The sequence below is a fragment of the Salvelinus fontinalis genome, chromosome 19 (genome assembly GCF_029448725.1).
Source record: "Salvelinus fontinalis isolate EN_2023a chromosome 19, ASM2944872v1, whole genome shotgun sequence".
NCBI classification, from domain to species: domain Eukaryota; kingdom Metazoa; phylum Chordata; class Actinopteri; order Salmoniformes; family Salmonidae; genus Salvelinus; species Salvelinus fontinalis.
In genome coordinates this window covers 25,958,292-25,985,752 of record NC_074683.1, presented here as the reverse complement: position 1 = coordinate 25,985,752, position 27,461 = coordinate 25,958,292, and the positions used below count along the sequence as shown (strand labels likewise).

At 40.4% G+C, this 27,461-nt stretch overlaps 1 protein-coding gene across 1 annotated transcript in view; it reads right to left on the bottom strand.

Annotated features, from left to right (window-relative positions):
* The window catches only part of ttn.1 (titin, tandem duplicate 1), a 167,156-nt gene that overhangs the window by 124,237 nt on the left and 15,458 nt on the right, over positions 1 to 27,461 (bottom strand). Inside the window, exons 24-47 of the mRNA XM_055871142.1 lie at positions 27,137 to 27,403; positions 26,730 to 27,002; positions 26,372 to 26,635; positions 26,009 to 26,269; positions 25,581 to 25,841; positions 25,201 to 25,464; positions 24,855 to 25,115; positions 24,507 to 24,767; positions 24,166 to 24,426; positions 23,935 to 24,076; positions 23,657 to 23,825; positions 23,326 to 23,557; positions 22,823 to 23,107; positions 22,612 to 22,737; positions 22,298 to 22,486; positions 20,135 to 20,176; positions 15,120 to 15,398; positions 2,130 to 2,420; positions 1,723 to 2,010; positions 1,491 to 1,607; positions 1,091 to 1,376; positions 798 to 981; positions 461 to 535; positions 75 to 342 (exon numbers count right to left, since the gene is read on the bottom strand). Of these exons, the coding sequence (XP_055727117.1) occupies positions 75 to 342; positions 461 to 535; positions 798 to 981; positions 1,091 to 1,376; positions 1,491 to 1,607; positions 1,723 to 2,010; positions 2,130 to 2,420; positions 15,120 to 15,398; positions 20,135 to 20,176; positions 22,298 to 22,486; positions 22,612 to 22,737; positions 22,823 to 23,107; positions 23,326 to 23,557; positions 23,657 to 23,825; positions 23,935 to 24,076; positions 24,166 to 24,426; positions 24,507 to 24,767; positions 24,855 to 25,115; positions 25,201 to 25,464; positions 25,581 to 25,841; positions 26,009 to 26,269; positions 26,372 to 26,635; positions 26,730 to 27,002; positions 27,137 to 27,403 (5,346 nt within the window). The remainder of the gene's footprint in view (positions 1 to 74; positions 343 to 460; positions 536 to 797; positions 982 to 1,090; positions 1,377 to 1,490; positions 1,608 to 1,722; positions 2,011 to 2,129; positions 2,421 to 15,119; positions 15,399 to 20,134; positions 20,177 to 22,297; positions 22,487 to 22,611; positions 22,738 to 22,822; positions 23,108 to 23,325; positions 23,558 to 23,656; positions 23,826 to 23,934; positions 24,077 to 24,165; positions 24,427 to 24,506; positions 24,768 to 24,854; positions 25,116 to 25,200; positions 25,465 to 25,580; positions 25,842 to 26,008; positions 26,270 to 26,371; positions 26,636 to 26,729; positions 27,003 to 27,136; positions 27,404 to 27,461) is intronic.

The window sequence follows — 27,461 nt, the reverse complement described above, 5'->3', positions numbered from 1 at the left end:
TAGATCAATTCCCAGTATAAACAATTCCGTACATCTCTTTCATGAGGACTCAAAAAACATAAATGAGTACCTACCCCCAACGGTCAATTTGGCGCTGGAGATATGTGGGCCACATACAACACGGTAGTTTCCCTGGTCTTTGGTTTGACACTGCTTGATCTTCAAGATGTGACGGTCACCAACAATGCTGATTTCATATTTGTCATCGTTGTCAAGCTTCTGAGTTCCCTTGTACCAGGACAGGGTGATCTCAGGGTAGTTGATCTTGATGTCACACTCAAAGGTTGCTGTGCTTAATGGAGTGGTATCTTGGTCTTCAATGTCGCTCACCAGAGTGACAGGCTGTAGATAAAAAGTATTATTATCAGTGGATATTCTTTCTAACCTAACACATTTTAGTGGACGTATTCAGATAGTTCCAACACTTAATATATTAGGAATTATTATTCTTATTTAGTACCTCAGCCTGCATTCTTGATTGCAACTCAGCCATAAACTTGGCCGTGTCCTTAGATCCTCCTCCATGCTCAGTTTCCTGGATCAGAAAAATGTATAGTTATAATAATATATCATATTCACAATAAATAGTTATTTTCCAGCAGGGCTCAACATTATGATAAATCCATAAAAGCAGAGTAGTTTTTGCTGCCCCAAGAACAGTTGTGAAAAAGCTGTGGTGGGCAGCAAGCTATCCTGGATGACTTACTTCCCTGTAGGGTGAAACCTTTCCTGGGCCAGTGCCAATGTCGAGCAATGCTTAGTCCTAGATAGGCCATTTCAATTATTTATTATCTTACCGGTTTTCCACTTTCCGCTTCTTTCTCTCTCTTCAGCTGCTCAATGGCCTGAAGAAGACAACGGAAGTCAGTGATTCCGTATTCTCTAACAACTTTTTCATAGTCTTTGGGGTCCACACCCCTAAGAATCTCCACGAGGTCAATCTCTCCCTCCTTCTTTGGACTTTTCTGTTTGGATGGTGTCCTGTGTGTGAAGAGAGGGATATATATAGTAGTTAAAATAATTTAAAGTGTCTCTCATTAGAAGTTAAAGTTATTGGTGGCATTACATATTTCTTTACAACTACACATACTTCTTCAGTTTTGCTCTGAAGTCTCCATCTCTTCCCCCGGTGTCTTTCCTTTCGTCAACATTCAGGTCAGTGCTGCATTCTATTTCTCCTGCTTTGTTAGTTGCGACACATCTGTACTGTCCGGAGTCAGATTTAGTTATTTCTGTGATCTCCAACTTGGCATCTGGGCCTTTCTGCTCAATAGTGATGCGTCCACCATGAGTGATCTGCCTCCACTTGCCCTTCATCCATTTCACGTTAGGAATAGGATCACCTCCAACTTTGGCAATGAAAGTTGCAGTGCCCTCTGTGAGTCAGAAACAACATAAAGTTGGCATCATGCACAAGCACAGTAAAGTATTTTCTAAGGATGTTGAGGTAAATGTTTAGATGTAATTGAGAAAAAGTTAATCATACTTACTCTCTGTTACATTGACACTCTGGGGCTCATCCACAAAGAACAAGTTGTCGAATCTCTTTGTTGGAGTCTTTGCTGGAGCTGGGGCTGCAGCAGCGGCCTCAGGTTTGACTTCTTTTCCTGAAATCAAACAGCATTTCAGTCAAGCAGCTGCCCAGAGGGAAAATCACAATGACATGTCAAATTGCAGCAACAGTATACAAGTAAATACTTTTTCACAATATGACCTTGTTACCTCTAATTGTCACTCTGGACCTTGCAAATTCACTTCCAACATCGTTGGTAGCCTTGCAGAGATAGTCTCCTGCATCTGTTTTCGATGTGCGGAGGACCTCCAAAGAGGCAGTGCCATCAGAAAAAACAACTCTGCAGTTTGTGGAGGATTTTATCTCCTTCCTGTCCTTCAACCAATTAATCTTCAGAGGAGGGGCTCCATGGACATGGCAGCTAAGCTTCAGGTTCTCACCCTCATTTACAGTCACAGGATTGAGAGGGATGTCGAATACAGGGCCCTTCTTGTGTTCTGGTGATGTTTAGTGAACAACAAAGATTTTTTTCATAGAAGCATGCACAAAAATGTTGACTAGTGATGCAACAGAATGCATACAAATATAATATGACAATACACACAAAGATACGTACCTGAAATGTTAAGTGACACTTGGTAGGAGGCACTGCCAGCTTCATTGGTGGCTGTGCAGGTATAAGCACCACTGTCTGAGAGTTGGGAGCTCTTGATATACAGCATGGCCACGTTGCTCTTGAATCCCATTTCGTACTTATCAGAGGCGTGAATTTCACTGTGATTCTTGGACCAAACGATGTCAATGGGTTGAGATCCAGATAAACGACCCTCAATCTTCACCAAATGACCCTCTGTATCTTCCATTGTCTCTGCAGGCTTCTTGGTGAAGTTGGGGGAGATTTTGCGCTCTAGTGACAAAATAAATTATACATCAATAGGTTGAATTATGAAAATTCAAATTCATGTCCTTGAATCAAAATATAAGGCGCACTATAACAAGATGTAGATAAACAATATTATTTGCAAGCATTTAGGAATAATTTTTCTGGAACCGTACTGAAATAAAAGGAAATACAAAAATATTGCAAGGTAATGGTAACCATATATACAACAAATTACAAAAATGTGTAATGGTAACCATACAGCCAACTAGTGTTTAATGTACCTTACACAACTAGTGATCAAATACTGTACCTGAAACATGTATAAGAAATACATGTAAGAAGATTTTTAAAAGATTTTTACCTATTTTTACTTGACAATGACAGATATCAGTTCCGGCTCCATTGGTAACTTCGCAAGAGTATTTCCCAGCTGCCTCAAAACTGTCACTGTTAAGGACGTCCAACATAGAGTAGGTGTCTGTGGTTGTCACAGTATACTGATAAGAGGCATAGAGTTGTTTCCCATCCTTCAGCCAGGTGACAAATATGCTGGGCGTTCCAGAGTATGTGCATTCGAGTTTCAAATGTTTGCCCTTGACAACTGAAATGTCTGCCAGCTTCTTGATGAAGTGTACTGGTTCTGAGAGGAGCAATAGTGAAATTAAGTTACATCACTGTTATTAGTATGGTTTGTGCATGAAGAAAATACTATTTCAACACAAACACAGTGGTAGTACTTGCTGTAGCTTATCGAAGCCATACTTTTAACGATGAAAGACTTTAGCAAAAACAGGAAATCTGTAAAAAATCAACCAACCTTGAATTTGAAGCTCGAGCTTAGCTTTACAAGATGCAGTTCCAACACTATTTGTAGCTATACAAGTGTATTCCCCAGAGTGTTTCATTTCACCTCGTGCAATTTTTAGGGCAGCAGTGTTATCATCATAAGACATTAAGTATTCTCCATCATTTTTTAAAGATCCATTGTCTTTTAGCCAGGAGACTTCTAAAGGAGAGGATCCTACAACACGACACTCAAATATGACTGGCTGTCCTACAGCCTGTTCAAGACAAGTAAGTTTCTTGGGGAAGGAAGGTGGTGTTTTGACATCTAGAATGGAGCAATTAAACAGAAGGCATGTTTACATTTGTTACCATGCATAACATTTGTGACGGTAAAAATGAAGCAAACAAAGAAAACTAAGACGAGCATCACCTTTCACTGATAAGTGGCAGCTGTTGGAGGCAGATCCTATTCTGTTCTCAGCTTTGCATGTGTATTCACCAGTATCAATCTTTGACGGTTTGCTTAGTATCAAAGTCGCAATGCCATTTGAAAATGTCATTTGACAAGTATTGGTAGCACGAAGCTTTCCGTCAGCTTTGAACCAGGACACACTAATATCAGGGGTTCCTCCAATGTGGCATTTCAAGCAAACTGGATCACCAGAAGTGACTTCCATTGGTTCCAATTCCTCAACAAAGAATGGTCGTTCTAAAGTGACAGATAAAAATGGTTAAATAAAAAAATGATCAAATGGATATGATTGAATGCATATGATTGAATTGAGATGCTTTTACCTAATAAGGTCACTTGAGCATGGCAGATATCAGTTCCGACTCCATTGGTAACTTCGCAAGAGTATTTCCCACTTGCCGTCATGCTATCGCTATTGAGTACTTCCAAGATGCAGGAAGTCTCTGTGGTCAACACGTTATACTGATAAGAGGCATAGAGCTGTTTCCCATCTTTCAACCAAGTCACAAATATTTTGGGAGTTCCATTGTATGTGCATTCAAGTTTCAAAGGTTTCCCCTTTTCAGAAGACATGTCCTTCAGCTTCTTCACAAACTGTACTGGTTCTGGGAGGAGCAATAGTCAAATCAGTAACATCGCTGTAGTTTCGGTATGTTAGAATATGCATGAAAAAAAAAGTAATTTCAGAATTCATTACCATGTTAACTAACCTTTCATGAACAGATTAACTGGGCAACTTTCCTTCCCAGCATCATTAATAATCTGGCATGTATACTCTCCAGCATCTGATTTGGCCACTTTGTATAGCTCCAAAGTAGCTGCATTGCCCTGGAGAGCAATTTCACAGCCCTTTCCAGACACAATTTCCCTGGTGCCCCTGAACCATTTCATTTTCAGTGGGGCACTTCCGTGGACTGTTGCTGAAAATGTTACATTTGCACCAGGCAGAGCTTCCTTTGACTGAGGTTTTTCCACAAAGGTTGGAGGTTCTTAATAAGAAAAAATAGATGTTGTATAGCGTAAGTATTCTCTTTTGGAAACACATCACCTCTCATGTTGGATTTATTTTTCTCCATAGGATAAAAATCCATGCTGACAAGTGTACATATTTACTGACCTTGTACAATCATAGAAGCACTTGTTTCACTGGCTCCTGCTGTGTTAACGGCTTTGCATGTGTATTTTCCAGAGTCTGACAACTTAAGAGTTGGCAGTTTAACTTTGCAGGTGTTGTCACTGCAAATAATCTCGTGATTTGGTCCACTCTTGATCTCCTGACCAATGTGGTGCCAAGAGATAGTGAAAGGTGGAGAACCTGCAACTTTGCATTCCATTTCACCAGGTTTACCAACAATAGTATGGGTGTCTTTCAGTTTCCTGATGAATGTGGGTGGAATCTTCTTATCTGTTTAAAAAATAATAAGTAATGACGGATTGTAAATGTAATAAAATGGCAATGGATTGTAAATATCAAATTGAATTAATCGGAAGGTATGATACTAGTGGTACCAACCTAGGACAGTGACGGTTGTTTTGCAGGAAACACTGCCAACCTCATTTTTGACCTCAAATTTGTATTCTCCTGTATCAACTCTCTCTGTCGACATGACTTTCAGGCTGGAGATATTCTTTGAGAAGGTTATCTTATGTTTGGTGCCAGAGGAGAGCTCAACACCATCCTTGAACCACTTAGATTTCAATTCTGGTGTTCCGGCTACAGTGACTTCAAGAGTTGCTGAATCCCCCGCCTTGACATTGAATGACTCTGGGCTATCCACAATGGTAGCCGGTTCTGAAAATTAAGTAGGACCACAATTCATATTTAGAAAGCAGAAACTTACCAAATGTATATCAATGTAATCTTCATTAAGTGGGGACATGGAGTCCTACGAACCTAAGACAGTGAGGTTGGAAACACATTCCACAACTCCAGAATCATTTTTGAGTTGGCAGGTATATTTGCCACCTGTGGTTTGGTCAGCCTTAAAGACCTTCAGGGTGACCACGCTGTTCTCAAATGTGATTTTCCGGTTGTCTCCATCCCTAAGAACATGATCCTTATCTTGCACCCAAGAAACAGTTATAGGCTGAGAGCCTTTGACGGTGGCCATCAGAGTGACTTCTTCACCCAATTTGACAGACTGGTTTACCAGTTTCTTCACGAAAACAGGTGCTTCTGAATAGTGAGAAAGGATTGATTGTGGTGAGGAGAAGCAATCATACAGGTAATGTTGTATGTTTGAATATAACTAAGATATGTTGAATATCCATTGAAGATATAGTTTACTGACCTCTGAGCGTAACTGTTGTATGGCATGTTTCATATCCTACTTTGTTTGTGACCCTGCACTCATATTCACCAACATCTGAGGGGTCCACTGCAAGAATATGGAGAGTGGCAGAGCTACTCTCATTCACCATCTTATATTTCCTGCTTTCCTTAAGTGGCTTTTTGTCTTTGTACCAGATTATCTCAAAGGGTTCTGTGCCATACAGTTCACAGTATAGCATAGCATCTTTTCCTTTGATCCCCTCTACAGGTTTCGGTACTTTCATGAAACTTGGTGGATCTAGAAACAACACAATTGGCCGATCAGTTTCATTAAAGTTAAATATTCCAGGGCAAGCAGGTTGCAAGATTCCAGGGCAAACAAGTTTGCATCTACCCAAGCAAGTGGACATTGGCAATCATAAGAGAAAAGAGGGCTTCAAAGGATCATGCTTTTTAGTCCATGCTAGCTGTGCAATGGTGTAATCCAAGTAGTGACCATTAAACACAATCAATGGAATTTAAAAAGGGTGGAAAGGTCAATGAATAATTATACATTGAGGTTCATGCTGCAACTATTTTAAAGGAAAACCTGACATCATAACACAGACTGAATAAACTGCAAAAGGCAATGTCAAAAATAAGTCACTGTCAGTGAAAGGGAGGAGGAATCATACGTTCAAGGTCATGCTATAGAGAATGAATGAACTGCAAAAGGCAATGTCTCTTTTCAGTGGCTGACCTTGCACTGTGATGATGGTGCTGCAGTTTACAGCCACAGCATCATTCTGTGCCTCACAGGTGTATACTCCATCATCAGCATATCTTGTGGAGCGCAGCTCAAGGACTGCCATTGAGTCAACAAATGAAGTTCTACAGTTGTCACCATCTGTTATCTTATTGTCATTTTTGTACCACTGCATTCGCAGAGAGGGCACACTTGTAACTTTGCATTCAAGATGGAGTGGCTCGCCTTGCTTCACGAACGTTGTATGTGGCAATTTCAGTACGAATTCAGGAGGTTCTGCAAAGCCCAAGAATATGAAGTTAGAATTTGGAGAACTTCAAGGATTAAAAAATTATCAGCAACAAAGAATGGGATGATGATGGGAGGAAGCCAATGGTTCGCCAGATGGGAGAATACATTTGTTATATTACATAGAAAGACAACCCTGAAAAAAAAATTGTTACGCATGGGTTATAGGCAGAGTGGTGAAGGAGCGATGAAAATGAAAAAAAGAGATGGAATTAAATAAATGAAGGGTGGCAAAAAAGAATATAATCCAACCTTTCACCAATAAATTGGTTGTACACTTCACAGTGCCAGCGTCATTGCTAACTTGGCAAGAGTACGTTCCACTTTGCAAAAATCCAACTGAGTAAATATCTAAGAAGCAAGATAAGCCTCCCAGTCCAACTGAATATGATGGTCCAGTTATCAGTTCAGTGTCATCCTTGAACCATTTGACTGTAAAAGGAGGTGTTCCTTGAAAGACACCCTGGAAGTGTACAGTGGCTTTGGGAATGACAGCCTGGGACTCAGGTTCAGATACGAAGCTTGGTGGCACTAAAAACCATTGGAAGAAAGATTAAATGAGAGACGAGTTCATCAACTGGTGCCTAGAGAAATGTAAGAGTAAGATTTAAGAGTAAAAGTAAAAACGAAAAGTATGAATCTGACCTTTTGCTTTTAATGCACCACTGCAATCACTACTTCCAGCTTTGTTTGTGATTTTACACAAGTACTCCCCTGTATCCTCTTCCTCAAAATTCTTAATTTCCAAAGACACAGTGTTGTCTTTCTGCTCTAACTGATACTTGGTTTTGCTTGCAAGGACACTGCCGTCTTTGGTCCATTGCACTGATATTGGCAAAGAACCAGCGACTTTGCATTCCATATAAACTACAGAGCCCAAAACCTCCTGAATCTCCATTAATTTCTTGATGAAAGTAGGCGCAATGACTTGTTCTGTTTCAAAACAACAACAAAAATCCATTAGCAATGGAGAGTAAAATCGACTTTTGTATTCCAAATGTTTTTATAACTGAGAAATTCAAAGTAATTTTGCACTGACCTACGACAATCAATTTAACCTTGCAGCTGCAGGTATCAACAGAGTTTGTAGCCTCAAACAGGTAATCCCCTGCATCTTCCAGTTGTGTAGACTGAATCTTCAAACTACTGAGGTTATTCTCAAAGTTAAGTTTATTTTGCCTGCTGGGTGTGAGTTCTATTCCATCTTTTGTCCACTTTACTTTGATCTCAGGGGTGCCAGAGACCTTGCACTCCAAACTGACTGCATCACCTAGAGTGACATTTATCACCTCTGGTTTTTCTATAATCTTAGGTGGTTCTAAAATACAAACAAGCAGACATGAGGATTAGCTACAAAGTAACGATCAACTTCAAAATGTTAAACTTGAAGTTGAAATCAAGCAAAGACACACCTTGCACCATCAGGGTTGCAAAGCACTTGTCCTGTCCAGCCTCATTTGCAACCTGGCAGGTATATTTCCCGCTGTGACAGGCCTCACAGATCGGAATCCTTAGAGTTGCCACATTATTTTCAAAGATCCTTTCAGTTTTAGGATCTTCCAAGATCCAGTTCTCATCTTTTTTCCATTGTACAGACAGAGATGGCGATCCCATCACAACACACTGAAATGTAGCGACACTCCCCAAAACAGAGGAAGCATTTTCCATCTTCTTTACAAAAGACGGTCGCGCTAATGTGAAGAAAACATTTCATCAGAATAATAAATTGAAAATGCTGACATTTTCAATATGAAAATTGACTTAGAGAAATAATGATCATCATAAGTGACTAACCTTTCATAGACATTGTGTTGCTACACGAACAGCTTCCCACCTCATTTGAAACTGTGCACTGATAACCACCAACATCTAAAGCATCAAATTCCTGTATTTTCAGGCTCATGACATTACCATATTCATAAATTGCATGCTTCTTATTGGTTTTGATCTGCTTTTTATCTTTGTGCCATGTAACCTCAAACGGACCAGTTCCTGCCACTTGGCATTCAAAGACAGTCATAGAGCCCTTCACGACTTCAACAGGCGTTAACTCTCCAATAAATGTTGGGGGCTCTGAAATAAGGAAGCAGGTTTAAATGAGTGGGGGGTTGTGTCAATAAACATCTGAGTAAAATGTTGAATTACTGTCTCAAAAGACTGGAAGTAGGCTAAACCAACCTTTCACGGCTAGCTCCATGCTGCAGCTCTCACTGCCTGCCTCATTACGGGCCTCACAGAAGTATACTCCACTGTCATTGGCATCAGCACCAATTATCTCTAAGCTCGCCACAGACTTAACAAAGAACATTTTGTATTTGTCACTACGACTTATCTCCTTCCCATCTCTGAACCAGTGCACTTGTATTTCTGGAGTGCCACCAACATGGCACTCAAAGTGTTTATTTTCTCTAAGTTTCACAACTGATAATTTGTCAGGTTTTTCAAGGAAACTGGGAGGTTCTGCAAAAAAGATTAACTATTTGTAAATACATATTAACATCAATAAAAATGTCCAAATATATTGACAAAGGTAAGTTGAAGATCAATGCCAACCTTTGACAAAGAGCGTTGCCTGGCAAACATCAGAGCCGACGTCATTATGTATTTCACAGACATAGTTTCCACAGTCTGACGTTTTGGCAAAGAAGAGCTCCAGTGAAGTAGAGTTGTAATCTTTAATCACAGAGCAATCCGAGCTTGATAAGATCTCCTTCTTGTCTTTAAACCATTTCATGGTCAAGGGTGGCGTGCCAGACGAAAGGACATTAAACTGAACCTTTGATCCAGGCAAAACATCCATTGATTCAGGTTTTTCTAGAATAGATGGCGGTTCTGTTGATGAAAGGTGAAGATGTGCATTGTCAAAGTTGCTGTCACCTTCCAATATACTGGATATACACTGTTTCTAACATCAAAAGACAATCCAAAGCTAACAAACCTTTCACGAGCAAGGCACCAGAACACTGGTCTTTGCCTGCCTTATTACTAGCAATGCAGGTATAGCCGCCACTGTCAGCACTATCAAGACGACTAATTTCCAGAAATGCTGAGTTCTCAAAGAATGTGCATTTGTGTTTCTCATCGCTCTTGATCTCCTTCTCATCTTTGTACCAGAGTACAGATATAGGCAGGGATCCAGACACAAGACACTCCAAGTGGGCAAAAGATCCTTTGATACTCTCCATTTTCTCCAGTCTTCTTGTGAAAGATGGTTTAATCGTTTGATCTACCATAAAAGTAAATAGTATATGGTGAGTAGTTGTACACTGTATGACGGCGGGGTATACATACATTTAAGATTGATTCAAATAAAAATTCTCCACTGATCAACAAACCTAGAACAGTGATTGAAGCCTCACAGGTGCTGCTTCCAACATCATTTGAAACCTCAAAGGTGTATTCACCACTATCACTTTTCTCTGTAGAGAGTATCTTCAGTACAGAGCTCTTATCTCTGCTCTGTACTTTGTATCTTTGACCTGATGTCAGCTCTCTTCCATCCTTCAGCCACACGGCTTTGAGGACTTTAGATCCTGAGAACCTGCATTCAAGAGTAGCTGGATCTCCTGTTGTTACACTGATAGACTTGGCTTGCTCAGTAATATTTGCAGGTTCTGTGATAAACAAAATATTAAATGAACAATCCACTATTCAATAATACAACACTGTGATAAAAAGAAAATATAAATTGCAAAGTAAAAGACCTAAACATCCAACCAACCTTTGACTGTAAGCGTGGCAACACATTTCTGACTTCCAGCCTCATTCTGTGCCTGACAAATATATTTTCCACCATGTTTCATCTGAGTGTTTCTTAAAGTTAACACTGCCGTTCTGGTCTCATAAGATATCTTTATATGTTCGCCTTCTTTAACTTCATGATCCTCCTTTATCCATGATACAGTCATGGGCAGTGATCCCTTTAAAGTGCACTGCATAGAAATCTCTGAGCCAACTAAAGAACTGATGTTCTCTATTTTCTGTACAAACGAGGGTGGTTCTATTGAAGGAAGACCATACATGTCAAGATATAATTCAATAATAACAACAGGTCACAGTCTATCAAATACAGATAGCTACAGTATATTTCTATAATGTTGACTTTAAACCAACCTTTTAATGTAATTTGGCAATCACATGTTGTCTTCCCAACTTCATTTTCTATGTTACATTGGTATTTTCCAGCATCCCCAGATTCACATTTAAGAATCTGAAGAGTGACTACACCATCTTGTATATTTATCTTATGCCTTTTGTCATTTCTGATCTGCTTGGTGTCCTGATAACAAGATATTTCAAATGGAGCTGAGCCTGAAATAACTCCTTCGAATATAACATCAGAACCTTTCACAACTTCTTTGGACTCAAAAGCTGTCACAAACATGGGAGGTTCTACAACAAAGATAAAATAATGTTATTATTCTACACAAACAATAACATAGTACAGATAAACTGTAAAAGTGAATACTGAACACACCTTTGACTGTAACTGTGCTGCCGCAGTGGTCACTACCAGCATCACTTGATGCCACACAAATATAATCTCCACTATCATCAACAGAGCAGTTGGCAATCTCCAGTGAGGCAACTGAGTCAGTGAAGGACAGTCTGCATTTATCATTTGAAGCGATTTCAGTCTCATTCTTAAGCCACTTAACATTGATCACAGGACTGCCAGTGACTTTGCATGTCAACGTAAGTGGTTGTCCATTCTTCACCAGTTTTAATGGCTCAAGCCTCATTGAAAACTGAGGTGGTTCTGAAAATAATTGATGATAACAATTACTTCAAAAGACAGTAACATCAAGAAAAGCAGTACAAAAAATATACTTAATTAATCAAAGAAAAGGCACCTTTTACAAACAAGACTGCAGAGCATGCCACCTTCCCAGCATCATTGGCCACTTGGCAAGTGTAGTTAGCCGAGTCACTGGGTTTCACTGAGTGAAGTTCCAAGAAGCTTGAAGAAGCGTCTTTCTTGATAAAACTTGCGCCTCTAGTGGTTATCTCCTTGTCCTCTCTGAACCACTTAACAGTAAGAGGAGCTGTTCCAGTGAAAGCAGACTTCAGAACAACAGTAGATCCTGGTACGACATCTTGGTTGTCAGGTTTTAATGTGAAGATTGGAGGTTCTAAATTCAGTTTGGAAGAGACAAAATATGAATGTGTTCGTTCAGCTTCATTATGGACAAAATAATGTAACACTATTATACTACTATTAAACTATGTTACTGTAATAAGTATAGGTATTCTAACCTTTAACACATAAGGTTCCACTGCTCTCTTTAAATCCAGCAGAATTTGTTGCCCGACATGTGTATACTCCCTCATCACACTTTTCTATTTGGATTATTCCCAATGTAGCCGTGGTTTCTTTCATTTCAAGTTGATATTTCTGTCCAGCTGTTATTTCTTTATCGTCTTTGTACCAAGAGATGGACATGGGCTGAGATCCAGATACTTTGCTCTCCATAGTAATGTTGTTACCAATATTTCCATCAACTTTCTTAAGATTTTTTGTGAAAGATGGTGGAAGAACACGATCTGTTGAGGGGAATATAACTTTTTTCATTATAACATTCTTGTGGTTCCTCAAGTTGTAATTATGGAAAAAGCATAAACTACAAAACAAACCTAGCACTGTGACTGAACAAGAGCACTGATCTTTTCCGACGCGGTTGGAAACTTCCATCGTGTATTCACATGTGCCTCCTTTCTCTGCCGCAACAATTTTTAAGATGGCTACATTGTCTTTAAGAGTGATTTTATATTTTCGACCTCCTGTAATCTCCTTTCCATCTTGGAGCCATTTCACTTTAAGATCCGGGCTTCCTGCAATTGTACATTCCAAGGTTGCTGATTCCCCTGAAGTCACGTTGATGGATGCGGCTTTCTCTAAGATTCTAGCGGGTTCTAAAATGTAATTATACAAAGATTTTTAGATTTGAAACATCAACAGTGGCCCAAAATAGTATACATGTATGAAATATTCTGAATCTAACCTTGAACTGCTAAAGAGGTTTCACATTTTTGTTGACCAGCCTCATTCTCTGCTTGGCAAGTGTACTTTCCACCATGGCAAATGTCAACAGTTGCTATTGTCAAAATGGCAATATTATTCTGAAATGCCATGGTGATATTAGGGGCATCATCCCTAAGCCATTCAGAATCCTTCATCCACTTGACAGTAATAGGGGCAGAGCCTTTTATAGTACCCTGCAGTTTAACAGCATTGCCCAAAACTGCTGTAGTGTTCTCAATCTTCTTTGCGAATGATGGTGGTTCTAAAAAATTACAATTATTGCAATAATAGTCATTATAATTTAGAGGAATACATAGGTAAGAGGAATAAGAAGAATAAGAATATCCTCCATGAATGTGTTTTATTTTAACTAACCTTTCTGTTTGGCAATTGTCTTTGCAGTGATTGAACCAACATCATTTGACACAACACATTGATATTCCCCAACATCTGCACTTTCAAATGAGCAGATCTCCAAAGAAGCAATCGAGTCCTGAGAAACAATTTTGTATTTCCTATCGGAAGTGAGTGGTTTCTTACTCCTAAACCAATTGAATTCAAATGGGGCAGTGCCTGCAACTTCACATTGGAAGAGAGCAACAGTGCCCCTGACTGCTTCAACCATTTGCAATTCCTTTTTGAAGGATGGTGGTTCTGAGAAGAGATATTTGATATAATTTCACAATAACATAATATTCAGAAGACAATATCAAATATTGTAATTATCTACATAACTGACACAACAAACCTTTTATAGTTAACTTGGTGCTACAGCTCTCACAGCCAGCTTCATTCAGCACTTCACATGTGTAATTTCCACTGTCTAACAAAGCAATTTCACTGATCTCCAAAGTAGCAAAACCGCCCTTGAAAGTGATTTTGTATTTCTCGCCAGCCGAGAGCTCTTTGTCATTTAGAAACCAGGTGACATGGAGTTCAGGTGACCCTTTGATTGTGCACTGCAAACGTGCAGCTATGCCTTGCTTCCAGACCAAGTTGGGCTCCAGTCTCTTTACAAAGACTGGGGGTTCTGCAGGACGTATGCATTGAACAATTGAACAATTCAAAACAATGTTTTAAGAAGTCATTGCTAATGAACAAAAACTCAGAAAAAGAGGAGCAAATACAAGTTCAAAGTATGAGATTTTGTCAAAAGGCAGTTGAAGATGCAGCCAAAAGATACAGCTGGGTGAAGATATTGCAAAATCTATAAATCTATCTGATCATAATCCAAAGATGTTAATTTCCATAATTGCATATATATTGTGCCACAAATACTGCAGAAAGCTTGAAAATTAACTGCTTAGCCTTACCTTGAACATTTATTGAAGTGGAGCAACTTGTGCTTCCAGCATCATTGGCAGCTGTACAGACATAGTTTCCAGTGTCTTTAAGTTTTCCTTTTGGAATATCAAGAGTGACCATCTTATCTTCAAAAGACTGTTTACAATCCATTGTTTGATGGAGCTTTTTGCCATCTTTTATCCAGGTGATGGACACTCCGGTATCCTCATCCAACTGACACTCAAGGTGTAGTGGATTTCCAACAGCGACTGACACTGATTCAAGTGTTTTCACAAAATAGGGTTTGTTGATGACCTTCATCTCCGTGCTGCACACAGCAGTTCCAACACTGTTGAACGCTTTACACAGGTAAACACCTTGATCAGTAAGTTCAAGTTCTGATATTTCAAGAATATATTTATTCTTTTCTGAGGAGATTTTGTAGTTTCCCCCCGAAGAAATGGCATTGTTGTCTTTATGCCAGACAATAGTCATCGGTGAAGATCCAGTGACTACACACTGAATGTTTGCCTTTTTCCCAACATACAATGTCAATGGATCAGGCTTAGTAATAAAGGCAGGTGGGAAAAGTTCTATGAAATTTGAAAATAAGAAAGGGAAAAAATACATAATAAAACATAATAATTAACAAAATATGAAGATTTATTTAAAAACCTGACAAAATCCAATAACCTGACAAATCACAAGGGAGATCATTTGTTTGAACTTTTTGAGCGAGTACAGATGACCATAACTAGATTTGTGGAGAGAAGAAGCACATCATATTCCTGAAACCATAACCTTTGGTATGACAACCTGTTGAAATAATTTAAACAAAAGTTCAGTTCACTCACCAGTTATGTTGAGTTTGGCGGCACAGGTGTCACTGCCATTCTGGTTTGTAGCCTTGCAGGTATATTCACCACTGTCAGCTTTGGTTGGGCTCAGAAGCTCCAATGAAGATATCAATTGCCGACTGATGATCCTGCAATTTGCACTCTCTTTGATAGGAGTGCCAGACTTGAACCACTTGAACTGCACATTTGGTGCATCTTCAATCTCACATTCGAACTTGGCCTGGCTGCCAACATTGATCTCCAAGGGCTGGATTTTGTACCTGAAAACCGGTGGCACTATAATGTGCAGGGAAAGGGAAGAAAATAGTACAATTAACACACTGGCTATGATTCTAGTTGATGTAGTTAAAAGTGGTGAAATGGTGAACCTAGGATGGAAGGTTGCAAACAGAACTGACCAGGAGGGACTGTGGAGGGAAATGATGTTAGGTTTGGATCAAAACACTTCAATGAAGAAAATGAGACCAAGATGAAATGTCCAAGAAAGCATGCAAAAAGAGGGTTTCAGGACTCAATGGGGAAGACGAGAGTGATGTGGAGTCAAAGAGAATGACGGGGAATGGACCAGAGGTGGATTTTTAAGAGAGTGATATGGGTAAAAAGAAGATACCTTGGAACAAGAAAGCAGGAGGATATGGGGGTGGTATCAACGGAAATATTACTGTTAATTTATAGTGATTTTAAAGTAAAGTGAATGCATGCTAGGAATCACCAATGGAAGTTTATGTCGCGTTAGTTACTATTTTTATGAAAATATGAAAATATCCCCATTATCCAACCTCTCGAGACAACAGTGAGTCTTGATGTTGTTGTAGCCTTGCCAGCCTCATTCTCAGCCTCACAGATATATTCTCCTTCGTGCTTCTCCTTGACAATCTTGCCGATTACTAGTGTGTATGTGTCATGGTCTTTCGAACACTTAAATTCTTTGCCAGATTTGACCAACTTTCCATTGAAAAGCCAGTTAACTTTTGTGACACACATTATGGTTACACTAAAAGTAACCATACTATTCTTCTCTGAACAAATATCCTCCAGGGGAGTTACAATAATGGGATAAGCTTTAGTGAATTGCTCAGGAAGTTTACTAATCATAACTGCCTCTGACAGAAACTCCTCCATCGTTTCTCTCTGTATAAACACATGAGACTGTTCGACAGGGACAGAGGCGAAGGGTACTGCTGTGGTTAAATCTGCAGCACCTACATCTCTCTCATCATGGCTTTTTACTGTCACAGATCTGGTCTCCTGCCTAGTAGTCTGCCTGGATTCATGCACCACAGTGCGATCCTGAGCTGTTATGCTTTGGAACGAAGCCATCGTTTCAGTCTTCTGAGCAGCAGACTGGGCTACAGGGGATGCGAAACCCGCTGCACTCTCTGTTACTCTGACAGTTTCCACCACCGATGACAGCATTTCTTTGGATTTTGCACTGCTCACATTTGTTTTCTGAGGCTTGACTATTTGCATTGTGCCAGGTTGGTCCAAAATGAGGGTCTGTTGCTCTCTATAAACTATAGCATGGAAAGCTGCTTGGAGTTCTGTCCTCAGATCAGCAGTCTGAGTGTATTCTCCTTCAAAAGCAATTGTTATTTCCATGGGGGCACCTGGTGTTGTGATAAGGTAGGTGAACATTGCACCCTTAGTTTCCCTACCTACCATCACTTCCTGTACCTCGACAGCCTCCAATCTCTCAACAACATCTGCAAGTATAAGTGGCTGGTCACGAGCCACAGCAGACTGAAGCGCCGTTTTCAACTGATGTCTGATGCCCAAAGTTGTTGGTTTTGGCATTGGGATCACAAAGGTAAGTTCCTTTGGAAGAACTTGGCTCTCCTGAGACTCGTGCACAAATAATACCCCTTTAGGCTGAGTCTTTCCACTGACAACCAATCCTGCAGATTTTCCAATTTCACTTGATTGCTCACCAACAATGATGTGTTTCTCCTCCAATAAAATTGATTGTCTCACTGACTGACCTTCGTGGATCTGAACAGCAAAATCCTGTTCAGCTGCATGTAAAATGGCACAACCTTCCGTTGCTATTGCCTTCTCTTCAATATAGACAGGCTTTGTCGGGATCTTTGGTTCAATTTTCACTACAGGTTTGAATGCATCATTTGCTTTCAAACTTATGGTATGCCCCTCTTCTATACTTTGAGTGTCAACCACAGTTACTGATTGCATAATGTTCCAGCGATCCTCCTTTTCGATTAATGCACGCTGCTGTTTGACATCACTAGTAAATGGTGTTTCTTTGGGTAGCTGCATGGGCTGTGAAGTGACCTGAAGAATGTTCTGTGGTCTGGGTTCTGTTCTAAGCTCTAACTGAACTCCTGTCACGGACACATCAAGAGTTTTGGAATAATCTGCACTAAATTCCCTTTTATCCTCTGAGGTTGCTGCATGTTTGCGGGCTCTTTCCTGTTTCTGTACTGCAGTCTGCTGATCTGGCTTCTCAGGACTAAGTAAACCTTCTTTAGGTAACACACTTTCTGACTGAATAGACTGAAGATGTAAAGGAGCTTTGGCCTCTTTTCTTGGTTCAATTGAAATTGTGTCCAGCTGAGCTGAAAACTCAGATATCTTCTCACAAGTGACAGATTTCCATTCATTGTGGGTGACTGTGTGCAACAAAGTAGGGCTTTTTCTTGCATCTGCACTCTCTGGCAATTGCTTCTCGCAAGTAAATCTACCTTCAGACTGCAATATATCTTGCTTACTAATCATTTGTAGATGTAAGAGCTGTTCCTCTTCTTTCTCAAACTGCAAAGACATAGCGCTTTCCAAACCTGGAACAGCTTTTGAGTGTTCAGTCTGGAGCAGATGTTTTTCTTCAGCGCTCATGGCTGATTTAAATAACCTATCTTTACTTACCAAAGCACTCTCTTGTTTAGGTTTGTGTATTTCAAATCTCTGCTCTTTGGATATAGTATGTTGAGTCTCACTGACCGGTGCGACCACTAGGTTAGGACGTTCCTTCTCTAGCAGGGACTGAGTGGGTTTATCCGATGTTGATAGTGTATCACAATGGCACTCTGATAGTGGCAGTTGCCCAGTCGATGTAGCGGTATATAAAATCTTAACCCCCTCTGTAACTCTGAAGCTTCTCTCTTCCTCAGGCCTAGTGGTTATACCTAATTTCTCTTTCAGAATTGGTAACCTGGTTTCAACTAGATGACTACTGACAACCTGTTTTGGTTCATTAGATGACTTAATCTGTTCTGGTTTTCTGTCTCCTAAAACCTCAGTTCTCACTGTGATTAGAGGAATAACCTCTTCTGATGTGGCAGACATTATGTTTGAATGATGTTCCCTTGCAGGAACAAGCTCTAAGATTTCCGGGCTTTGGATACGGTCAGAATGTTGCTCTACGAGCTTTTGGCTCTCTTGGACAGCAGATGTAAAAGCGGCCATATGCAGTTGTTTAATAGGCGCAGCTGAGGCTGGAGGTGGTCGGGTGGGAGTCACAGACACTCTCTCTTCTACCTCTTGTAATTGCAGCACTGCAGCCTGGTGGGTCACTCGCTCCCTATGAAGGGTAGCAGCAGAGATATCCAACTCTCTAAGGGTGTCCACTTGCTCGCTGGAAATAACCTGTCTGTCCTCAGTACCTATGGTGTACACCATCTGATCTCTGGCCCTGGCCTCTCCAGGAAGGTTGACCTCGTACAAGCGTGACTCTGTAGCCTGTTCAGTCATGGATACTTTATAACCTTTTTGTTTCTGAACAACCATGTGTTCCTGGTGCTGAGATACAGAGACAGACTCTCTGAACACGATTAGCTCAGCACTACAAGAGGCCTCCCCAGATGGGTTGGAAGCCTTACATGTGTAGAGACCACTGTCCTGCTGTTGGATGCCCTTCATGTTGATGAAGCCAGAGCCATCTGGGTTGTTCACCACAATACAATACTTACTGGGCTGAATTTGATAACTACCTTTAAGCCACTGAACCTCTGGAAGAGGATTCCCAGTGACAATATACTTAAAGAGAGCTAGACCACCTTCAGAGCATTGTACAGGCTCAATAGTTTTAATAAATTCAGGTGGTTGGCCAGTGGGTTTGAACATTTTCTCAACCTGCCTCTCTGGTTTCTTTGTGTCACTTACTTGGATGTTCAAGAAAGTAGTACAGGTTGATTGGCCAAACCTGTTGCTTGCAGTACAGGAGTATTCTCCTTCAAATTCCTTCTCTACTTTGTTAATGACGAGGGTATATTCGTCTCGCTCTTGAACAAATGTGTAAACTGATGAACTTGTTATAACCCGACCATTGTGGAACCACTGGACATTAGGCTTTGGAAGACAAGATATTGTGACAGTAAATCTAGCTATGTCCCCAATAGTGACAGCTACTGGTGAGAGTTGGGTCACAAAAACGGGCTTTTCTTTTTTCTTCTCCATTGTACTAGAATAAAGTTTGGACTCTGGCTTGAGGTCAAGTGTTTTGCTTTTGCCTAATTGTAGACCAGTGAAGTAAGCCTCCTGTTTTTCCTCTTCAGCTGAGACAGTGAAGCTAGAGAAAGCTGAGTAAAATAATTACATTATGTTATCACTTACAGTAATGTATAAATATTAAGATAAAAAAACAATAAAGCAATAAATAAAGGAACGCATTTCAACGATAACACCTCTTGAATTGAAATCAGCAAGATAAAAAACATGCATTAATTTAATTTCACATAATGGCCATGTAGGTTTCACCTATTGCATTACAATTCAAGGCAAATATTATGACCGTTCAAGATAGTCACATGCCCAACATACAGTTTTACAAAGGGCATTATACATGATCATATTGCTCCAGACATTTCAAAACAATTCTGCAGGATATGGGCCTGTGCAAAAAGAAAGATAAAGGGCCTGTTTCCCAGTTCCAGATCGAGCCTACTCATGGTCTGCAAAGCACCTCCAACTCTGAAAGTGATTTTTAGTCCAGGAATAGGCTTAATCTGAGTCCAGGAATCCAACATTCAATCACATGTTAATGATAAAGAAAATATATTTACCTTTGACTTCCTTTTCCTTTTTCTCCACCTCCTTTTCAACCACTGTCAATAGACAAACATTTATAAATTAGTGATTTTTATCAAATATATATATAGTTCTTACTGCTAGAACCAGGTAACATAGGTTACATCCATATTGTCAACATCTATTTTGCAATGATGAAAAAAATCTGACATGCTTTGGTTTTGATGTGATCATACAGTGAATTCCGTCTCTTGGGATGCATGTAGTAAATTGAGCACATCTCTCTCTCTTTTCACATTTAAGTCAGTGTACTTGACAACCTGTTTCTTAGCACATTTGTCCATGAGCTATCATTTTATAATTTATTTTTCTTGTTGTATAGGGCAGTATGGGAGCTGTGTGAAATGTGGAATTGACAAGAACGGCCAATAGTTGGAAGCAGCCTGACATGTGGAGTTGACAAGAACGGCCAATAGTTGGGAACAGTGTGAAATGTGGAATTGACAAGAAGGGCCAATAGTTGGGAACAGTGTGAAATGTGGAATTGACAAGAACGGCCAATAACGGCCAAGAGTGCATATTGGTGGTAAGGACCAAAGCATGCAGTTGCCAACCTTTCATCACTGTGCTGCATTCAGCGTCTCCGGCTGAATTGACAATTTTGCAAGTGTAAACGCCCCCTTGCTTAGGACCAACGTTCATAACATTTAAGCAGCACAAGGGCCCCTTGTGTTTCAGAGAGTAAGAAACGGACTCTTCGACAATCAACCGATTGTGTAGCCAAATAACAAACGGAGTAGGGATTCCCTTTATAACGCAAAAGAGAGACACGATGTCTCTAGGTTTGGCAAGGATTTCTGGGGGCAGTGTCACAAGGAACTCTGGGTAGGTGGCACCAATGTAATCACATTCGTATTCTCCATAGGGTATAACATCAGGGTAATACTCATGGCTTATCTGCCTTTGAGTTCTTTGTGAGAATGGTGGTAAAGGTCCAAGACTCTGTAAGGACTCCTGCTTGTCTTGGTCAGAGGGCTTTTTAGACGAGTCCCTGTCTGTCTTAGAGTCTTTATTGACAGAATCGGAAGGGATGGGTGTTTCGGCTTTGGGATTCACTTCTTTGGCTGGGTGAGAATAAAGTTAAGGGAGATTTATTAGGTATTAAGAACATCAGTCAGAGGACATCAGTAAGAGGGTATCTTAGATCTAAACACTGGAAGTTAGTAAGATGGGGAGATGGTGTTAGGGGCATGCTTTGAATGGGGGAAAAAACTATACTTACAAAATAAATATGTTATTACATTATATTCCAATCGGTTACAATCTAAAGGAAATATTAAAAGTTTTAAAGGTTTTACAAAAGAATCAAGCGGAATGGAGGTGAAATGGACCAGAGAGTGGAAATATTAAATAGAAACTGTATCCACCTTCAACTGTGAGTTGTGCCGAAGTTCTGTTATCTCCATGTTTATTTTTTGTGGTACAGAGGTATGTCCCTTGGTCGCCAAGCTGAACATTGAGTATGACAAGCAACAGCACACCTCCATTTTGTGTACGTTTCACCCTCTCTGTGTCTGTGAGGTTCCTTCCATTATGATCCCACACTATTTCAGTAAAGGGTTGTCCGTCGAACGAGCAGTTGAACTGAGCCATCTCACCACTTTTGACTTTGACGTCATTCATTTTCAAGAGCAACTTAGGGCTTCTAGGGATGCTCATTTCAGAATTCTCAACAGTGGTCACCTCAACCATCTTTACTGATGAAGATGACATCTCAGACACAGTCTCATAGGTCTGTACACTGTGTGATCCACTGACATCCACTGACTGGTACCCTTCTGAATACATTTCCATTTTATGACTGATCATTGTTCCCCCAGTGCTTGACACACTTTGCCTAGCTACAGATTTCATATTTTGATCTGGGAGAATTAGAAGAGTGTAATTTGGTCAACAATCAACTGCTATCAAAATGAACCTGTACTATGAGTAAAGGAAAATGTAATACATTTGAAAACAGATTATCCCCCAGGGCAATATGAAGATAAGGAGAAAGATCAATTGAATCATACAAGTACATGCATAGAGCAAAAATAAGTTATAGGACAAATAGTATCTATTCTCAACCTTTAACAATACAAAAGCACACTTAAATTGGACATACAGAACTAACTATGTTCAATAAGACTTTTACTCACCTTCAAGTGCCAGATATCCTGCGCAAGTGACCATTCCTGCTGAGTTTCTGGCAACACAGGTGTATTCCCCTTCATCCTCGGGGTACACTCTGGAAATCTCCAGCTGGCAGGTGTCATCGAACTGGGACATCCTGAAGGCATTGGACTGTCCGATCTCTTTCTTGTGGACGTACCAAGAGATCTTTAGATCTATCAAGAGAAAAGTTTGGTTAACGTCAATAGTGTTAATAATACATGCAATACTAATATTATTTTAATTTAACAGTTTCGAGAACAAAGTAAGAGATAGGCCTAGTGGAAGTCGAGATAGATACCTTCACCAGAGATTCTGCACTGGAACCTAGCAGCCTCTCCCTCATTGACTGAGGTGTTGTTCATTGGTGTTATGATCACAGGCTTGGACAGTGGAGATCCAGTGTCAGGAGAAACGACTTCTGAAACTGAAATGTAAAAAATCTGGCTTTTTTTCATTTTTCATTAAGAGGTTATTTCAGTTCTTTATATGTGATTGTTTTTTCACTTTACCTTCCACATTTAGTGGTGCTGAGCTGGTGGCAAGCCCAACGTCATTCTTGGCCTCGCAGTTGTACAAGGCTGCGTCCTCTGGGAAGACTTCGATGAGAAGCAGAGTGTGCTCATTTCCTTCACACAGGAACTTGCACTTGAAGCCAGGGGAGAGAGCCTGGGAGTTCTTGTACCAGAACACCTGGGGCTGGGGGACGCCAGTCACTTCCACAGAGAATCGAGCAGGTTTTCCGGCCTCCACAGACAGGGCCTGCATGCCGCGAATTATCTGAGGTGGCTCAGGGACTAAATTATGAGAACAAACAAATACATTTGATGAGAAGAAAGGAAGGAACACCAAGCTTAGGGAAAATTGGGAAGTTTTTAGTTGTTGTGATTTAGCTGTGATTTAGTTGCTTAAATACATCCTGAAATCTGAATGTTTGTAAAAACATATTTGAAAATTGCATTATTATTTCAGTGTGACTTTTGTTATTGGGAGTTAAAAGAGAGCAAACACTTACTATTGACATGTAGAGTCACCACGACCCTGTTCTTGCCGGCGATGAAGGTGTACTCCCCTGCATCACTTCTATAGGTTTCAGAGATGGTCATGCGATGGACCTTTCTAATGGCAATGTAGTGGAGCCTATCGTCAAGGTTGAACTGGATCTCAGCACCGTTCCTCAGCCAGCGACCTTCAACGTCATCCTCACTGACTTCAAACTCAAACGACGCTTTTTGTTTCTCAACAACCTGAAAATAAATAATATAAATGTTCATATTAACACTGATAATTTATTAACTATTCAGTTTTAAACTGTCCTCCTTCAATGTAATGTTATCCGTATTCACCGTGAATTCTTTCTCCTCGGGTTCTGTGATGTGGATGTCACGCCCCTCCACGGTGAGATGAGCCTTTGACATGCTTGCACCAGCGACCACAGAATACTCTGCAGCATCAGACAGCCGTACTGACTGGATCATCAGACGGTGCAAGAATTTCTCAGTGGAGACTTTGTATCTGTCAAGGCATTTTAGAAATAACACTTAAGATACAGAGGAATCGTTCAAATGTGGCATTTCACAGGAATCTCACAGGAATAATATACAAATAAATGAATGATACGTACCTTTCAGACATTTCCAGCTCCTGTCCATCTTTCATCCACGTCACCTGAGCATTAGGCTCAGAGATCTCACATTCAAAAGTGGCCCTCTTCTTCTCTGTGATCTTGATATCTTTGATGTGCTTGGTGAATTCAATAACGCGAGCTGTGAGAGAGCAAATACATTAATAAACAACAGAAAAAATACTTTCATGATTAATATTTAGAAAGGGTCTGGATAAAAAGAAAACATACCATCAACATATAGGCTGGCTGTAGTTGCAGCAGAGCCGGCAACAAACTTGTACTCTGCACCATCACCAAAATGAACATTTCGGATGGTGAGAGAGTGAGTTAGCTGTTTGGTGCGGCTCTGGCATCTGTCAGTGGAGCGAATCTCAACACCATTCTTCAGCCACTTGTAGGTGATGCCCTCATAGTTGACATTCACTTCAAATGTGATGGTGTCTTTCTCCTGTGCATTGAGGTCTTCCAGCATGGAGGTGATCAAAATGGCTAAGGAAAAAACAATCTCATTAGTGTAAAAGACCTATGTGATAAAAATGATTTCAAGTACAGGTTAGTTGAAAACTTACGGCTAACTTTCAGAGTTGCAGAGACTCTGTCATTTCCACAGACAAAGGTGTATTCTGCAGAGTCTTCACTGCCAGTGTTCATGATCTTGAGCTGGTGAAGTTTGCCCTGCACCACAATCCTGAACTTGTCACTCATTTCAATCTCCACTCCATTCTTCAGCCAGGTGGATGGGACATTGAAATGTGACACTTCGCATTCAAAAGTGGCCACCTGGGTCTCTGGGACTTCAATGTTCTTGATGGGTTTTGTGACACGCAGAGCTGGAGAGAACGAACAATAATGAATAGATTGAAAATACATTTAATGTGTGGGTTGAGTCATCTATTTGTTCACTTGTCAACACTTACATTCAACATATAAATGAGCACTGCACTGCACATGTCCGACCATAGCAGTGTACTCTCCTGCCTTTTGGTCATCCACATTCTGGATGATCAGCTTGTGAGCTTTTCTCTCAGACAGCATTTTGATGTTTTCACTTGGTTTAAGCTCAACGTTATTGAACATCCATTTGATAGGGATGTCATCATGAGACAGGCTCAGCTCAAAAGAGGCAGTGGCATCCAATAGTGATGTCACATCTTTAGGCTTCTTCGTTATAGTGATAGCTGAAAAAAAGATTGAGAGTCAAAACTTTCAAAATCTTAAGTAGACAAACATTTGCAATTTGTCACCATAAAAATATTAACTTACCCTCAACATTCAATCTGGCATTAGCAGATAGTTTTCCAAGTTTGAATCCATAAACTGATTCATCGTGTATGGTGCAGTTCTTGATCTTCAAGGTATGGACCATGCCATCAACGGTGACTTCATATTTCTCACTAGGTTGGATCTCTACACCATTCTTAATCCATTGTGAGCCCTTCACATTCTCATGGGTGAGCTCCAGAATGAATGCTGCTTCTTGTGTTTCAGTGACGGTTTGGTTCTTCAGGGTCTTCTTGACTTTCACAGCTATGAAATCAAACACAAACATGACATAACAGCAGGCATATCATATAATAGTCATATATTAATGCAAACACCAGTTGAAAATAAGTTAACATTTCTACTCAGGAGGTAACACCTACCCTCAACTCTCAGGTTGGCTGTTGTCTTGGAGTTTGCAATCTGGTAAGTGTATTCACCGATGTCCTGGGGTCTGGTGATGACAATAACAAGACGTCTGACAGCTCCATTTTTCTCACTCCTGACATTTTCACCAAAGTTACAAGGCTGTCCATCCTTCAGCCACTTGCCCTCAGCAGTTGGGTTGGCCACCTCACACTCAAATTCAGCTGTCTGAGAGTCAGCCACAATGATGTCATGCAGCGGTCTGGATATAGCGCCACCTGGGAACACGAATACATTTGGATTTATTTCCTCCAATTGGGTAACTGCACTAAAAAGTTTTTACATTTGGTAGGTGAATGGTTGTTGTAATATCCAACTGAACTTTTACACCATAACTTGTATATGTTTACAGTGTAATGCACTTTTTTGACAAGAGTTATCTTACCTGACACTGTAAGCTTTGCGCTGGATATCTGTTCACCAGCAGCGAATGTGTATTGCCCCTCTTCATCCTTCATGGCATTAATGACAGTCATACTGTGGTTCTTGCCCTTGGTCACTATCTTGTACTTGGAGTCATTTTTCAGATGTTGTTTCTTGAAGGTCCAGATACCATCAATGCCAGGGTGTGACACTTCCACATTAAATGTGACGTGCTGTGTCTCTGTGCAAACTTGATCCTCCATTTGCTTCACAATTGAAATTTCTGTAAAAAAAGTTAAGTACGTTTTAGTTGGATAATGTCTGTAACTGACAAAAAGTATTGTATGAAGTTATGTTGCATTTAATCACTTGTGCAAAAGCTTACTTTGGACCATCAGTTTACAGCTAGAGTCAGCTTTGCCAACACATAGCTTGTAGGTTCCTTCATCAGAGGCGAAGGTCCTATTGAACACCAGACGCTGCTTGGATCCCTTTGGAACAATCTGGATTCTCTCACTAGGCATCACAAGCTTGTCATTGTGGAACCACTTAATTGAGCTAATATCTGCAGCAGAGATTTTAGCCTCCATAACAGCCTTGGTGCCCTCAACTGATGTAATATCTTTGAGTGGGGCCAAGATGCTAATCGCTGTAATACACACAGAAAAAGACAACACAATAAGGAATAGTAGATAAGGAAATACTCAAAATTAGAATGTACAGTATGAAATCAAATCACTTACTTTGAACAGTCAGCTTTGCAGTGGTGGAAATGTCCTGAGCAGGAACTACAAAGGAGTACATTCCACCATCAAGCCTGCCTGTATCCTCTATGAGAAGTTTATGGATGAGCTTGTCAATAACCATGTGGACGCGATCCGAAGCTTCAATGGCAACACCATTCTTCATCCAAGTGCCCTCAACATCTTCTTGAGAGAATCGCACCTCAAACTGGCTTATGTCACCCTCACAGATTGTCATATCAGAGAGGGGATGCAACAGGGTCACAGGGCGCACTAAATGAAAAGAGATTGAAGTAAGATTTGATTTCATGCAACAACACATGTTAATAGGTCATGAAAAAACTATCTGCAAGCATATTCTTTTTGTCTTTCATCTAGATAGAAATCCTCATCCTTACAACACTCACGTTTCATTTTCAGGGAGGCACTAGTCTTGAATTCACCCGTGGTGAATGTATATTTTCCCTGGTCTTCTTTCTTTACATCTTTCACAGATAAACTGTGGCGTCCACGGCGGGAGGAGATGGCATGCTTGCTGCTGGGAGTGAGCTCATTGTTCTCAAAATGCCATACACCTTCAGCATCTTCTCGAGACACTTCACACTCAAACTCCCCAGAGTAGGTCTCAGGCACCTCAATGTTCTCCAGCCTCTTCACAATTGACAGTGGAGCACCTGTATAATGAGAGCACTGTTAGTATATCTATTCCAGAAAACAAAGAGTGCATTTACT